This window comes from Pinus tabuliformis, chromosome Q (genome assembly GCF_031772625.1).
Source record: "Pinus tabuliformis cultivar Carrire ecotype Pingquan chromosome Q, CPIR1, whole genome shotgun sequence".
Taxonomy (NCBI): domain Eukaryota; kingdom Viridiplantae; phylum Streptophyta; class Pinopsida; order Pinales; family Pinaceae; genus Pinus; species Pinus tabuliformis.
The window spans coordinates 1,265,974,564-1,265,989,140 of NC_142296.1; the positions used below are offsets into that span (position 1 = coordinate 1,265,974,564).

Sequence of the window (14,577 nt, forward strand, 5' to 3'; positions counted from 1 at the left end):
TTGGAGACTTCGACTCCGCTGGACTTGACAATGAATTGGCCCATCGATATTCCAAGCTCAAAGCTCCTCCTCCTGCAAAACCCCAAATTGCTAAGTCCAACAAACTCCAAATTAGAGATAAGAAGGAAAGTAGTGATTTAGAAAACGGCATAGATAATGACAGAGGGAAAAAGAATGATCTAGAGAAAGATCCAGATTTGATTGGGGACGTTAGAGAAAACAAAGGAATTGGCGGGAAATCTAGGGTTCTGATTGATGAAGAAGAAGAGAAAATTTTAGGGCAGGAACTTTCTGATTAACATGTGGCACACAATTTTCGACATTCATTTTTCTGCAATTTTGTCGCAATGGTTGAATAAATATTTCTCGGCTAATGGCATTTCTATTTTCACAGGATTTATTTGTGTGAACAACCAGAAATGAAGCCTATTAATTTTCTACACAGAGACATTGCAGTTTCAAAACCAGAAAACACACAACCTTGACACTTCAAAAACTAGCATTTGCACCAGATGTTGCAAAAGAAACGCTATAAGGCATAAATGTAAATGGTCATTGAAAATAAGAATCAATAAAGAAAATTGCATGCAAAAGTGGACGATAAAGCATAGATTGGACACTTGCATTTATATTCCATGAGTTAAATGTGATATTCATTTGCAATTATGCTTTCTATACATGGCCGCAACATTCACAGAAGACCAAATTATTCATGCCAACCATGTGATTCCATTGTGGGTGGGAGAAGGGCTGCTGGCACGAAAATATCGCCATCAACTTAGCTACAACCCATTCGCAGTGGGAGGAGTTTATCTCAACCTTTTGGCAGATCATTGTTTGATTGAACCCGTTGTGAGAAGCATTGACGGGTGCAATCTTCTTCAGGATACACAACTTCCTGCGCGATTTGGGAATCCGTGTTGCCAAGGCCGAAGAAACTTTCTTTTGCCATGTGGGTCAGGATTTGAGCACGTTGAATGAAAATGAATGTTCCAGATGCAGTCAGATTTTGTTCAGTAATAACGAACTGTGTTCGGTCCCTGAGTCAACGAGAGTTCCGAAACTATGTTCATTGTTAATAGATGGTAACAAATGTCTAACAAAAATTCCAAAAAGGGTTATTGGGAGAATGGTCTCTCTTAAGGTTCTGGATTTGAGTGGGACGTCAGTGCAGTCATTACCGGAGAGTGTGGGGTGTTTGAAACAGCTAAGATGCCTCTTTTTATCAGGTATTCCCATCAAATTTCTACCTGCATCTCTTACAAATCTTGGAAACCTGGAGATCCTTGATCTAAGCCGCTCTAGAATCACGGAATTACCGTCTGCCCTTCATAATTTGAAATCTTTAGGGCATCTAGCCATGGATAAATGTGGTCATTTTCAGTGTCTACCTTGCAGCATCTCAAGGCTCACCTCTTTGCAGGGTTTGACAATGTATGGATGCACCAATCTATGGGAAAAAGGTGAGCCCAAGAAATGGAAAAAAGTGGCCAGCATTAGCGTCTGGCCAACTTAAAGCAACTCACCAGGCTCCATTTAACAAACAATGGGGGCGTTATTAGGGAAGGCACATTAGGGAATATGATTGAAATGAACACCCTCGTGTTAGAGCTCACAAAGGTGAGATCTCTGCCGAGTGACATGAATAATATGTCAAAGCTGAGAAAACTGTATATGAGAAAATTGTACATGGAGTGTCCTGACTTGGTTAGAATGGAAAATAGTTTTTGTGCTTTTCAGAATATGACTAGTCTTATATTATACAAGTGTAATATGTTGGAAGAACTTTCACATCTGCATAAGCTCAACAATCTGCAACAATTGGAAATAATTGAATGCTCTAGATTAAAGAGGTTTCCTCAGGGATTCGGTGACAAGGAGGCATTTTCTTTATTGAAGATATTTTCAATTGTTGGGTCACATGAATTAGAAGAGTTGCCAATCGTAAAATAAGGAGCAGTGCCAGTACTTGAAACGTTCATCATAGTAGAATGCCCAGCATTGAAGGTATTTCCAAAGAGTTATTTCAATTTGAAAACACTTCAAATAATAAAAATCTATGGTTGCAGTTCCCTGATAATGGAAGATTTAAGAGAACTTAGGGAATCCAATAAAATGATAGAGGTGAAGACTATGTCTATAGAAGACACCAGAGACTCAAGAAATAGGTACTCTCAATTGATGACGGAAATGAAAAGTTGGCTCTACGGAGAATTTTGGAGCAATAATGATGTCTTCCTTTTCTTAAGAAGTCTTTATACACTTTTGTATATGGTGACTTCTAGGAAGGGTAGTCCATTAAAATTGACTAATATAGACCAATCAATACTCAAAATACATAATAGTCATAAGAAAAACATATATTCCTCTATTATGTATATTTATTTACTATGTGGTTTTGAGTGCCGTTGTTGGAAAATATAATCATTAAATTAAAAGATATATTCATCTATTATGTATATTTATTTACTATGTGGTTTTTTGAAAGACTCTCATGTCATTTTGTTACAATTGCCCTGTACACTTTAAAATCAACCTATCAATCCAGTACATGGTTGGTGTATATACTAGCAATTGTCCCAAAAGGTACAAAGAGAGGCCAATAAGATTATTAAATTGGAATTGTTGAATTGGAAAAGTTTTAATTTGATTAAAATAATAATTTTTGTATAAATTCCTACTTAATTAAAAGTATACTCCCAATATTTTTACATGGGAAGTTTTCTAGAAGAGATGGAGATGAGCAATTTGAGCTGGTTAAAGTCTTTCTAATTGTTTTTTATTATGGTAAAATTATATTGATAATTCATTGTTTTTACTTTCAAAAACTTGAAAGAATTTGAAGAGAAAATATAAAATTACTTTATGGGATTTGATCCCGAAATCACTTATTTGTAAATACATACTCAATGAAATGTTATTTCATTGAAACCCTGCACAAATGTTTCATATAAGAAAATAAGCCCAAAAAGTTGAAAGGCTACAACTAAAACTATAATCAACACTCCCGTAATTCCTAATCGTTGATAAAATCAAGAAAAAGGAAAAAAAAAACACATTTGTGATAGCAAAGTTACGAACCTTTCATAGTTTGTCATCAAGCATTGCAGAGTACATAAAGGAATAGATCAGCTACCTGATTAACAAATAAGCCTTGTAGAATTTTGATAAAAAAAATTACTTTGGTTTTCAAAATTAAGAAAATAATAATGGATAAAAAATTTATATATGTCCAAGTCATGTAGAAGATTAATTATTGGTAGGGTTGCTTTGTTCCTATATACCGAAGTTTGAGGTTTATGGTATGTTTTGTTTGACAATATATATTATATACTATTAGGTTTCTTCCAATTACCTTTTAATTTTTATGTTATATGTGTAGTTGCAATAAAAAATAATAGTATTTTTGAAGTGGAAAGATGCATTTTTGTTGGAGGACTGACTCTAGGGCTATAATGGGTTAAAAAAACAGTTGCCAAAGGGAGAACTTATTCCACAGATTTGTACATAAAAATTGAGTTTTTTTAATGCCACATGTACAATACTCTACACCAAATAGCCCCCAAAGAGAGGAATACCTCCATAACATTGGAAACAAAGGGCTTCAATGCTTAACATCCATCTTCCAAAGGTGCTTCAAGGGTAAATACTTCTGCAAGAAACACTTTCAAATATGTGTGGGGCCCCAAAGTGGGTACTCCAACCTTCATAGGCCATTCCAAATACTTGCATCTTCCTCCAAATGGTACATTCCCCCAGCAATTGAGCAAACAAGTAAACCAAGGGACTGACCTTTTCCAACCTATATTTAAAAGAACAAGCATCTTCCTTAAGAAGGCAATTGAGCAAACAAGTAAACCAAGGGACTGACCTTTTCCAGCCTATATTTAAAAGAACAAGCATCTTCCTTAAGAAGTAAACCAGTCAACTTATTATGGAATTTGTTTCATTGGAGTGCTCCACCTATTGATGTATCTCCATTTGAATAGGTTCCCTTGCACACATCTCCATGTTATTGGTTCAAGGCACCCACATGTGGAGGGTATCTATTCAGATGATATACTAACTATTGAACCCTTTCTTTTTGGAATCGACCAATATGGCTGAAGCATCATTGCATCAATTGAAGGTACACAAGGATCTAACATTTTCAGGTTCTAATACTACTACATAACTTATACTTGGTTAGAAAGGTATAGAAATATTCTACATGTGATGGCCTAGCAATAACAATACAGAGAGAAGATGACCTTCCTTTTACTCTCTTCCACCAACATGTACAATCTCCAAAGCAAACATTCAATCCAAGAATGCTCAGAACTTTCTTAAAAAACAAGGTAGATGCAATGGATGTTCAGAATTTCCCTTTGTTGTTATGTTATCAGATAAAGTTTACAACATGGGGATGATCTTGCAACTCTAGCGGCCCCTGTTATATTGGTGGCAACATGTGTGAATGCTACCTACCCCCAGGAGAACTACAAATGATTCTGTCATGAAAAACTGAAAAGTATATACCTAGGATGAAGCTAACAATAGTAAGCATATCTGATCATGATGCATAAAATGCATAAGAAAAAAATCCCCCATATGTAGAACATAATAAAAAGTACAAAAGAATAGATGACAATGCCCAAAAGAAATCTGTGATACATTGCATGGAATGCCATCTGAAAAGCCGTACTATATTTTTCGTTACTTTTCCAATGTCATTTCATTTTTGCTGCAATAATTTCCATGCACTCATTTTGGAAGAAAATCATGAAGCTAAAGTTAATGGTAAGCCTAAAGTGCCCTGTCAACAGGAGCTGAAGCCTTTATTTCAAAGGCAAACAACGTTTACCAAAAAAATTATATTTTAAACATGTGCTATGAATAACTAATAATTCTCGCATTATGCGTGGAGAATATCAGAAAGCAATTGTACTGCTAGTTCCTACTAATGCCTTTGCAAGGGGGCTTAAGATATCATTACTATAAAATGACTCTATATGACTCTCGAGTTCCAGATAAATGCTCATTGGTTCAATTTGAAGCACCAACAACAAAAACATTATGTTGCATCTTCAAAAGTACTTACAAAAATAAACTACTCTATGCACAACATGCCTCTTTTGAATTGGAGTCAAGATAGCATATTGACCACTCTGAGAGTCTGAAATGTACTTTTCCTTTTCATTATTCTCCTTTTGCTGCTTGCCAAGAGCAGTGATCTTGAAGTGCTCTGAAAATGATTGACCAGGGCACAGAGGCATCCATTTAAGATAATTCGTGAAAGCAGTTCCCTATCAAAGTGATAGATATAAAATATAGACATCTTAGATTTCACACTGTGAAGTTGTCTCTTTCTGAATTGAAGACACTCTAATTATTCTCCAAATGCACCAAGGCTATTGATAAAATAGAGACCCCACCTCTAAAATAGAGTTTCATCCTCAGACAGATGGGAAAAACTTGGTCAGGTTGAAAGGGAGAGCATAAAACTCTTCACTTCTAGGATCGGTTTTGAATGAACAAAACTTATCCCACCAATGATGGCCTCTGTCTTTCCTTGTTGAACTCTCCCCCATATGTAGAGTGTTATCCAAAAACAATGCTACGCTGCCAGCAACTAAAGGTGGTGACGAGAAAATCACATTGATAATGTCATTGAACTGTTAAAAAAGCCATTCAAAAATGTTTAAAGTTAAAAACATTGAAATTTGAAGAATGAAGGGAATGTTGCCACAACGAACTGCTAGCCAAAAAATTTCAATTTAGTCCCTGAAAGAAGTTGTAAGAACCCTACCCATCATCCATGAGTGTGGACTGGACCATGACCAGAAGAAACTGTAAATTCATTGAAGTATTGTGGTACTGATAATCCAAAAAACAGAGAGAAGCCCAAGATGAACTTCGTCCTGAAACTATTTAGATTGCAAAATTGAAGGAAACTGAGACCCCCACGAGCTGCTCATCAAGAATACAAAAAATTTCAGACATGAGGCAAAACCCAAAGAATTTCTGTTCTACCCTACAATTTTAAAGCTGCATCGTACAAACTGTCTGCCAATATAGGTACCCAATGAATTGTTGTTTTACCCTAATATGTTGAAATTGCATTGTACAAACTAAGTGTCTACCAATATGAGTTAACCTTAAGGTTTTATGCATACATCCATTATACATTATGGCAACAGCTAAGATATTACTAGTTGACCGACTTTACAGCTCAGCACATAGGATTTTTGTACACCGTATACATACCAACATAACCAAAGAGGAGACAGTACATGGCAGCAACAATGGGTGCTGGAATAGAAGCAAAGATTGCTCCAAATTTGCCTGGAACACATTAACATGAAATTAGCAATGCAAAATCCTAGACTAGGGAATAAACCCCAAAATGAGAACAATATCCCAACTTGAGTTGATTATCACCAAGAACAGAGAAGAATATCATAAATCCTGCTGATATCTGGAGCACCCTGCGACTCCCAACTCATGTCAACCCCAAAAGACCAACATTCTCACTGCAAATTCCCAAGATAAGACAAATTTCAGAGCTAGTATTGCCAGAAATGGGTCAAGTTGCAGCTAAAGTTGCCAGAAATGGGTCAAGTTGCCTGGTTCTTACACTGATACTATGGACCCATTTCCAGTTCCAAACATCCCATCCAATAAAATTCCAATTCCTTGTAGAGAGGACCATTACATTCCATCAACGACAATGATACAATCTTCCAATTACCTGAAGCCATAAGGGTGAAAGCAACGAATCCATTTCCTTACCTGCCAGCCTATACCACGGCTGATGATAGATTGAGGGGGAGGTGTGGCACTTGCAAACCTTGAAACAACATAGAATGCACCAGTAGACTGCAAATTTATGAAAGAAAAAAAAAATAGTAGTCAATACCCAATTTTGTTTTTAAATAGAAACCCATAGATAACTATCAGAAATGTCAACGGGATAAAGAAAATAAAAGAGAAGAAAGTATATCTGATATATGGCAAGCAGGCAGACCTCAACAAGAGACACAAATGCTGCAGCCATCATTGCAAAAGACTGTCCTCCATCAAAAACAGGTCCTCCCCATTGAAATGGATATGGAACACTTATCCTGCAGAATAATAAAGACCATGCTGAGGCTTTGCATGAGAACGTACTGTATGAAGTGACATGACAATTAGTATGCATGCTTCTTGTAAGAATGCATACCATTTGGCACCACTAACTAGTCTAGAACGGTCTGTTCAGCAATGGGCTTGGGTCCTTTGAGGGGTATGCTTGTATGCTCCACCTATAGTGAGAATATGGGCATATGCCCACACAATAGCAACTGCAATTATGATGGCAAAACGTTCAAATAAAGGCTTCTTACGAGTCTTGATATGTCGACCAGACTGAAAGGGAGGACAAAAGAGTTTAATCAGTTAGTTTCATTCTGCAACAAATTAGTGTCACAATCTTTCCAATTACAAATCATTTAATACAACAGATTTAAAAAAGCATGGAAAGACTAGGAACATGATATATGATATATATCTAGAGAGATACACTCTAGAAGTTTAGACATAATGGTAATTGTTTAATTCCTTACCTGTGAAAAGAAGACCAGTGCAATAAGTTGTGGAAGCCCTATTTCAACGCATTTCCCCACCTGTAAATAACATCAGAGTACAACACTTCATTTGACTTCTTTTTTTTTAAAAAGAGGATATATTTTCAAACAAAACGGAAATTCAAATAGAATAGATATTACAAAATATACATCCAAACATAAATTTGAAGGCAGGTAATATGGATATCCAAACGTATGGGTGTTTGGTGAACAGAAGAAATTCCAAGTTTGACGCGAAAAACCTATCAATCTATTGAAAATTGCAAAACTGGTTTCGATAGGACCCAAAACTTATTATTGTAAATGCAAGTTTAACTGGATGAAAGTTAAAATAAAAACTAAGAGTTGGGCTATTAACTAATAGCTGAATAAACTGACATGATTTGGTTGAAGACATATCAGGTCAATTTTAGTGAGTTAAAGTTCATTAATTTGACAACACTTGAGTTAGGTCATTCTTATGCTAGTCACTAATACTTTTAGTGCATGCAAATATTTTTGAAATACATTTGAACCAAATGAAAGGACTTCATCTATGCTAGCTACTCAAGCTAGAAAGTGTATCAGCGCAAGTAAAATCGAATCCACTGGATTCAAAAGGATTCAGTAGCTATGTCATTTAGTCATTATAGCCTAAATTTTCACAAGAGAAGTTTCAAAACAAACTGGAAATAATTCTTTTCAGAACTTACCATGATCCATTTGTGAAACAGTCCAACTCCGAACACTGCTTATTACTAATGTGATTAATATTAATAAAGATCGTACATAATATGCTATTGTGTTAAAAGTTTAAACCTTAAATATATATTAGATGATATAATTAGGAGTAAATCATGACTAATCTAAGTCAAACATTTCTGAAACATTTTTTATTCATAATACATTTCCCAAAAACATTTTCTGTTTCATATAGTTTATGCAATATATTTCATCCTGAGTATCTATGTAAAAGCAGGTGTTAAGTTCCAACCAAACTATCTGTCTAGAAATCACCTACAATGCAGAAAAGCACACACTGCCTCCATTCAAAAGAAGAGTCTACAGATATCAAATCAAAATATCTATTGCTTCAAGATAAATGAAATTCCAACAGATGGACCTTGTTTAATAAAAATCGTCATCAAGCCCGTAATTATCCAAGCAATATGGGTGCTAGTCAAGTTAGCTAGCATACTTGAGCAGGTCCTTCTGTTCCAAACCAGTTGTAATCACACTGTAATTTTGAGTACCCTGCAGCTTTCCATATTAACTAACAAAAATGCTGGACTAGGGCACTCAAGCTTAGGAATTCTATACCCATATAACTCAAATGCAATTATGGCATTCATTGAAACTTGAAGCATATGAATTCTATTCAAGCAAATAGAAAATTTGTTTAATACCAAGTGAGTGCAATAGAGATCAGCTTCTGAAATAGAATTTGTTTAAGCCAAGTGAACATAACAGAAATGGTGCTCAGTGTCCACTTACCCCCGGGAACCCAAGTTCATAGAGCCCAAGAGCAACAAGAGTTACTAGCGGAACTGCTGAAAGAGGACTCAGATACCTGACACGCACCATGCCATCAAGACAACGAAATCAGGATCTACAGACTGTAAATCCTTAGTACATGTAGAAAATTTGAATGAAATTACTTGAGAAAATGCATAGAGATCAAACCAACCTTAAAACAACAGCCCACAGACCACTGAATCCCAGGATGATTTGCAGTGTTTCGACTTCTTGAACCAAGATTGGATCTACTTAAATTTGATCGACTTCTACTTTTGTTATCATATATATGAATACTTCTATCATAAAATTGAGTGTTTGCAAGAGGTTGCATAGATTTCAGGGAGCTCATCTACTAAAATAAGAGTAGAATGGGTACGCAGTAGAGAGATAATTTTGATAAACATGTGCCATACAAGTAGGACAACCCATAGTGAGATTGGAATGGAAACTCATACCATACGGGTCAGGCAGATCGTAAAGAGACCCAAATTAAAACTAATGCCATAGAGGTGGAGAAAACAGTAAACTACAGTGGAATAGGAATCGAAACTCATGCCATAAAGGTGACGCTGACCACAGAGAAACTCAAATTGAAAATTATGCTATAAGAATGGGGCAAACAAAAGAGAAATTGGAATTTAAACGTATCCCATACATGAGGGGAAGCCTAAAAAGAGACTTGAATTGAAACTTGTGCCATGCAGATGGACCAAACCGTAGAGTGATTGAAATTAAAAATCAAGTCGTAGAGGTGGAGCAGACCAACTGCGGCAACCCAGAAAGAGATTTGAATTGAAAGTTGTGTCATACATTGAGACAAACCACAAAGAGACTCAAATTGAAACGCATGCCATACAGGTGAAGCAAACCATAGAAAATTGGGATTGAAACTCATACCACACCAGTGGAGCAAACCACAAAGAAATTGGAAATGAAACTCGCCCATAAAGGCAATTGAATTGAACTGCATGCTATACAGATAGGGCAGAGCATGGAAAGAATGGAAATGGAAATCATGTCACACAGGAGGGGTCAAACCATAGAGAGATTGGAATCCTAATCTTGGGATTGCCAGGTTTAGAAGCAAAATTCTGCTCTGTGAGCAGAAGAGGAGTGCTTCCAAATTGGATGTCTAGTCACTCAATTTCAAAAACCTTTTCTGGGGCAAGTGACATAGAGATAATCCTTCAGGGAAACGTTTTTTTTAGGTATACATCCAAGATTTTATTTGGATAACTTTTCATTGCAGGGTTGATGCATCTTCATTTGAAGATGGGGATGGATTGACAACAATGTGCCTTTTAGGATGTGAAAGGTTTGTACGACCTGAATGCTGCACAAACTTTGCAGGTGACAAGAATGTGCCATGGCACACACAAACTATACTAACCTCATCTCTGCTATAATTGTACAAGAATCCACTGATTTTTTCCCATTTGGGCCTAGTCCAGTAGTTGAAACACAGGGCATTTTGGGCAATGAGGATTGAGTTGGAGGCCTTTTATCTTCAGAAATATTTGGATTACCTGTTTTTTCTGTTGTAGCATTTGAAGCAGATACTTGTTGTGAATATTATACAATGTCTTGTTAACATCCTCACACAAGGATGGAGGCATTCTGGTGACCTCTTTCCAGCATGAGGATGAAGAAACAGAAGCATTCTGGCTACCTCTTTCTAGCATGAGGATGAAGAAACAAAGGAGTCTGCCTTCACCTTTTGAAAATCCCATAAAATAACCTCGTGCAAAAGCCCCTCTCTGTCTTTGACCTTCCCACCTGTAACTAGAACCTGCGACCCACAGGTGAGCAGGTAAGGGAACATGTGTTTTTTCTTGGCCAGCTCTAGCAAGGGTGCAGAAATGGAAGTCCCATTTCCGATTGAAACCCATTATGACCCACCAGCCACTGATGCCACTGATGATCAAACAATAGAAAGTACCATCACAAAAAAGCAAAGTCATTCCCATATGTGGCCGCACTACCCACAAATCCTCGGGCATGGTTCCTGCAATACGCCATGACCTGTAAGTGGAATCATATATTTCCACTATATCGCCTTTCTGATCACGGGGTCGGCCCACGGCCACCACTTTGTATGCACCCAGCGGAGCCATCGAATCGATTTGTTGCATCCAGCGGAGCCACCGAACCGAAAGAATTGTAAATGAGACTATGGTTATAATACTGCAAATCAAGATTTAGTGTACTTGATGGTTAGTAACATCCAATGGTCGAAAAACATTTAAACGTCTAACAATCTATCTAACGATCAGGATTATGACAGAGAGGCAGTTGAGGGAGTTGATTTCAGAGGGAAACGCCTTACGACGTAATAAAATGGATGGAAGGTCTTCCAGCAGCACAATTTGGAGCAAGTTGCTGCGAGGAGAAGAGAATGATGAACAGGTCAATCAACTTCTCGCACAGTTCCAAGATGAAAGTGCATTGCAACTTAATCTCGACTCCCACGGATCAACCAAACCCTTACATTCACTGTTGAATTCAGATGTTGGAGGCTTCGACTCCGCTGGACTTGACAATTAATTGGCCCATCGATATTCCAAGCTCAAAGCTCCTCTTGCAAAACCCCAAATTTCTAAGTCCAACAAACTCCAAATTAGAGATAAGAAGGAAAGTAGTGATTTAGAAAATGACATAGATAATGACAGAGGGAAAAAGAATGATCTAGAGAAGGATCCAGATTTGGTTGGGGAAGTTAGAGAAAATGAAGGAATTGGCGGGAAATCTAGGGTTCTGATTGATGAAGAAGAGGAGAAAATTTTAGTGCAAGAACTTGCGTTGAGATTGGTAGCATTGAGATCTTCTTCAGGTGCCAAAAATATCGTAATTAGTGAGTCCCAGAGTTTGGCTGAGCCACAGGAAATTCTTGGGATCGATTACTGTGAGAAAACAGTAGGAACCCAGAAAGAAAAAATCAGTGATTCTGGAGAAACAGGCTTTATGAAGCAAAATGAAATTGAATCTGAAGAGGAACAAGTGCAGAAGCTGCTAGCTTCTATTCAAGATTCCATTAAGCTTGAAAGGAGTAGGGTTTCAGGGATTTTTAGGCTGATAGGCCTTCCTATGCATCAACTTCTTCATCAACACTTTCATTCTCCTATTGACATCTGGCATGGTTTCCTACTCGATATCTCGCTATAGTCCTTGTGCATAGATTTTACATCACGTATCTGCACGGAATGAGGTCCAGGTTCATTGCATCTCTGGTCGTCCCTCCCATTTCGTGTATATCCTCAATGTCTCTTCCCTCGCCTATTAATTTTCTACACAGAGACGTTGCAGTTTCGAAACCAGAAGACACACGACCTTGACACTTCAAAAATAAAATGGACGGAGGGTCTTCCAACAGCACAATTTGGAGCAGGTTGCTGAGAGGAGAAGAGAATGATGAACAGGTCAATCAACTTCTCGCACAGTTCCAAGATGAAAATGCATTGCAACTTAATCTCGACTCCCACAGATCAACAAAACCCTTACATTCACCACTGAATTCAGATGTTGGAGACTTCGACTCCGCTGGACTTGACAATGAATTGGCCCGTCAATATTCCAAGCTCAAAGCTCCTCCTCCTGAAAAACCCCAAATTGGTAAGTCCAACAAACTCCAAATTAGAGATAAGAAGGAAAGTAGTGATTTAGAAAATGGCATAGATAATGACAGAGGGAAAAAGAATGATCTAGAGAAGGATCCAGATTTGGTTGGGGAAGTTAGAGAAAACGAAGGAATTGGCGGGAAATCTAGGGTTCTGATTGATGAAGAAGAGGAGAAAATTTTAGGGAAAGAACTTTCTGATTGACATGTGGCACACAACTTTCGACATTCATTTTTCCGCAATTTTGTCCCAATGGTTGAATAAATATTTCTCGGCTGACTCTGCATTTCTATTTTCACAGGATTTATTTGTGTGAACAACCAAAACGAAGCCTATTAATTTTCTGCACAGAGACGTTGTAGTTTCGAAACCAGAAGACACACAACCTTGACACTTCAAAAATAAAATGGAGAGAAGGTCTTCCAGCAGCACAATTTGGAGCAGGTTGCTGAGAGGAGAAGAGAATGATGAACAAGTCAATCAACTTCTTGCACAGTCCCAAGATGAAAGTGCATTGCAACTTAATCTCGACTCCCACAGATCAAACAAACCCTTACATTCACCATTGAATTCAGATGTTGGAGGCTTCGACTCCGCTGGACTTGACAATGAATTGGCCCATCCATATTCCAAGCTCAAAGCTCCTCCTCCTGCAAAACCCCAAATTGCTAAGTCCAACAAACTCCAAATTAGAGATAAGAAGGAAAGTAGTGATTTAGAAAACGGCATAGATAATGACAGAGGGAAAAGGAATGATCTAGAGAAGGATCCAGATTTGGTTGGGCACGTTAGAGAAAATGAAGGAAGTGGCAGGAAATCTAGGGTTCTGATTGATGAAGAAGAGGAGAAAATTTTAGGGCAAGAACTTGCGTTGAGATTGGCGGCATTGAGATCTTCTTCAGGTGCCAAAAATATCGTAATTAGTGAGTCCCAGAGTTTGGCTGAGCCACAAGAAAGTCAGGGGATCGATTCCCGTGAGACAACAGTAGGAACCCAGAAAGAAAAAATCGGTGATTCTGGAGAAACAAGCTTTATGAAGCAAAATGAAATTGATTCTGTAAAGGAACAAGTTCAGAAGCTACTAGCTTCTCTTCAGGATTCCATTAAGCTTGAAAGGAGTAGGGTTTCAGGGATTTCTTCTTATTCGGGTCGGTTTAACGATGTGGGAGAAGAACATGTTGATGATGAAGAAAGAATCTCAGAATCTGAGGTAGAGAATATTGTAGAGTGGGCAAAAGATGCGGCTCGTCTTGGGTTTGTTGATTCCGAAGAAGAAGAAGTTGATGATGATAATTATGAAGATGTTAATTATGAGGATGAAAGCGATCACAGTGAAAAATAGAGTGCGGGAACAAGAAAGGCCAAGAAATAAGTAATACTTTTCTGTGTATGTATTTATTCTGGTTTTGCACTGGTCATTGTTTTCAAAAGGGATGTTTCATGGTTACATGGGAAGAATTATGGTACCATCTGCTTTCGTGGTCTTAGTCGCCGATGAAGTGAACTGTCAGGAGCGGATCAAAGTTACTTTCAGCTAAAATGTATGGAAAATGGGTGTATTAGTTTTATTTATACTAAAGGTAGCCAAGAGATTTGAAGATGAACTGGATGTTCACCTCTATGTATGTTTATAAGAGCAGTTGCACCACGAGTGTCCTGCTTTGTATTTGATATATAGGAATTTTTGGGGTTCTCGGAATTGTGCAAATGTAGTCGATCAAGCATATGCTTGTATTTCCACTTGGGAGTTGTACTTGTAAGGTACTTCTATGACTGCTTGGTTGTTAAGATATTGGACTTCTATCTAGCAATTTTGCAGCAATTTGAGGTTTTCTTCTTCCTAATGCATAAAAGCTAAAACT

The 14,577-nt window shown here is 37.5% G+C and overlaps 1 protein-coding gene, 1 long non-coding RNA gene and 1 pseudogene across 2 annotated transcripts; all 3 read right to left on the minus strand.

Moving 5' to 3' along the window:
* Positions 1-5,100: 5,100 nt before the first annotated feature.
* On the minus strand, positions 5,101-6,591 carry LOC149224438 (nucleobase-ascorbate transporter 6-like). Its single transcript, XM_089383562.1, has 3 exons — positions 6,421-6,591; positions 6,247-6,324; positions 5,101-5,949 (listed from the first exon to the last, which is right to left on the minus strand). Exons 1-3 carry the CDS (start codon positions 6,440-6,442, stop codon positions 5,792-5,794), a joined length of 258 nt encoding a protein of 85 aa, XP_089239688.1. The 5' UTR covers positions 6,443-6,591; the 3' UTR covers positions 5,101-5,791.
* Positions 6,592-6,595: 4 nt separating this feature from the next.
* On the minus strand, positions 6,596-8,935 carry LOC149224439 (nucleobase-ascorbate transporter 2-like; annotated as a pseudogene).
* A 58-nt stretch (positions 8,936-8,993) lies between these two features.
* Positions 8,994-9,402, minus strand: LOC149224440 (uncharacterized). The gene is made up of 2 exons (XR_016249069.1): positions 9,271-9,402; positions 8,994-9,153 (listed from the first exon to the last, which is right to left on the minus strand). It is a non-coding gene; the product is annotated as an uncharacterized LOC149224440 (long non-coding RNA).
* Between the last annotated feature and the right edge of the window lie 5,175 nt (positions 9,403-14,577).

What these genes read in the sequence shown, in the direction of transcription:
- LOC149224438 (XM_089383562.1), bottom strand. Translation starts at nt 6,442, where the DNA reads ATGATATTCTTCTCTGTTCTTG. An exon ending in GATATTCTTCTCTGTTCTTG is followed by an intron (nt 6,325 to 6,420) that starts GTGATAATCAAC and finishes AATGTGTTCCAG; the next exon opens with GCAAATTTGGAGCAATCTTT. An exon ending in TCTCCTCTTTGGTTATGTTG is followed by an intron (nt 5,950 to 6,246) that starts GTATGTATACGG and finishes CTTGATGAGCAG; the next exon opens with CTCGTGGGGGTCTCAGTTTC.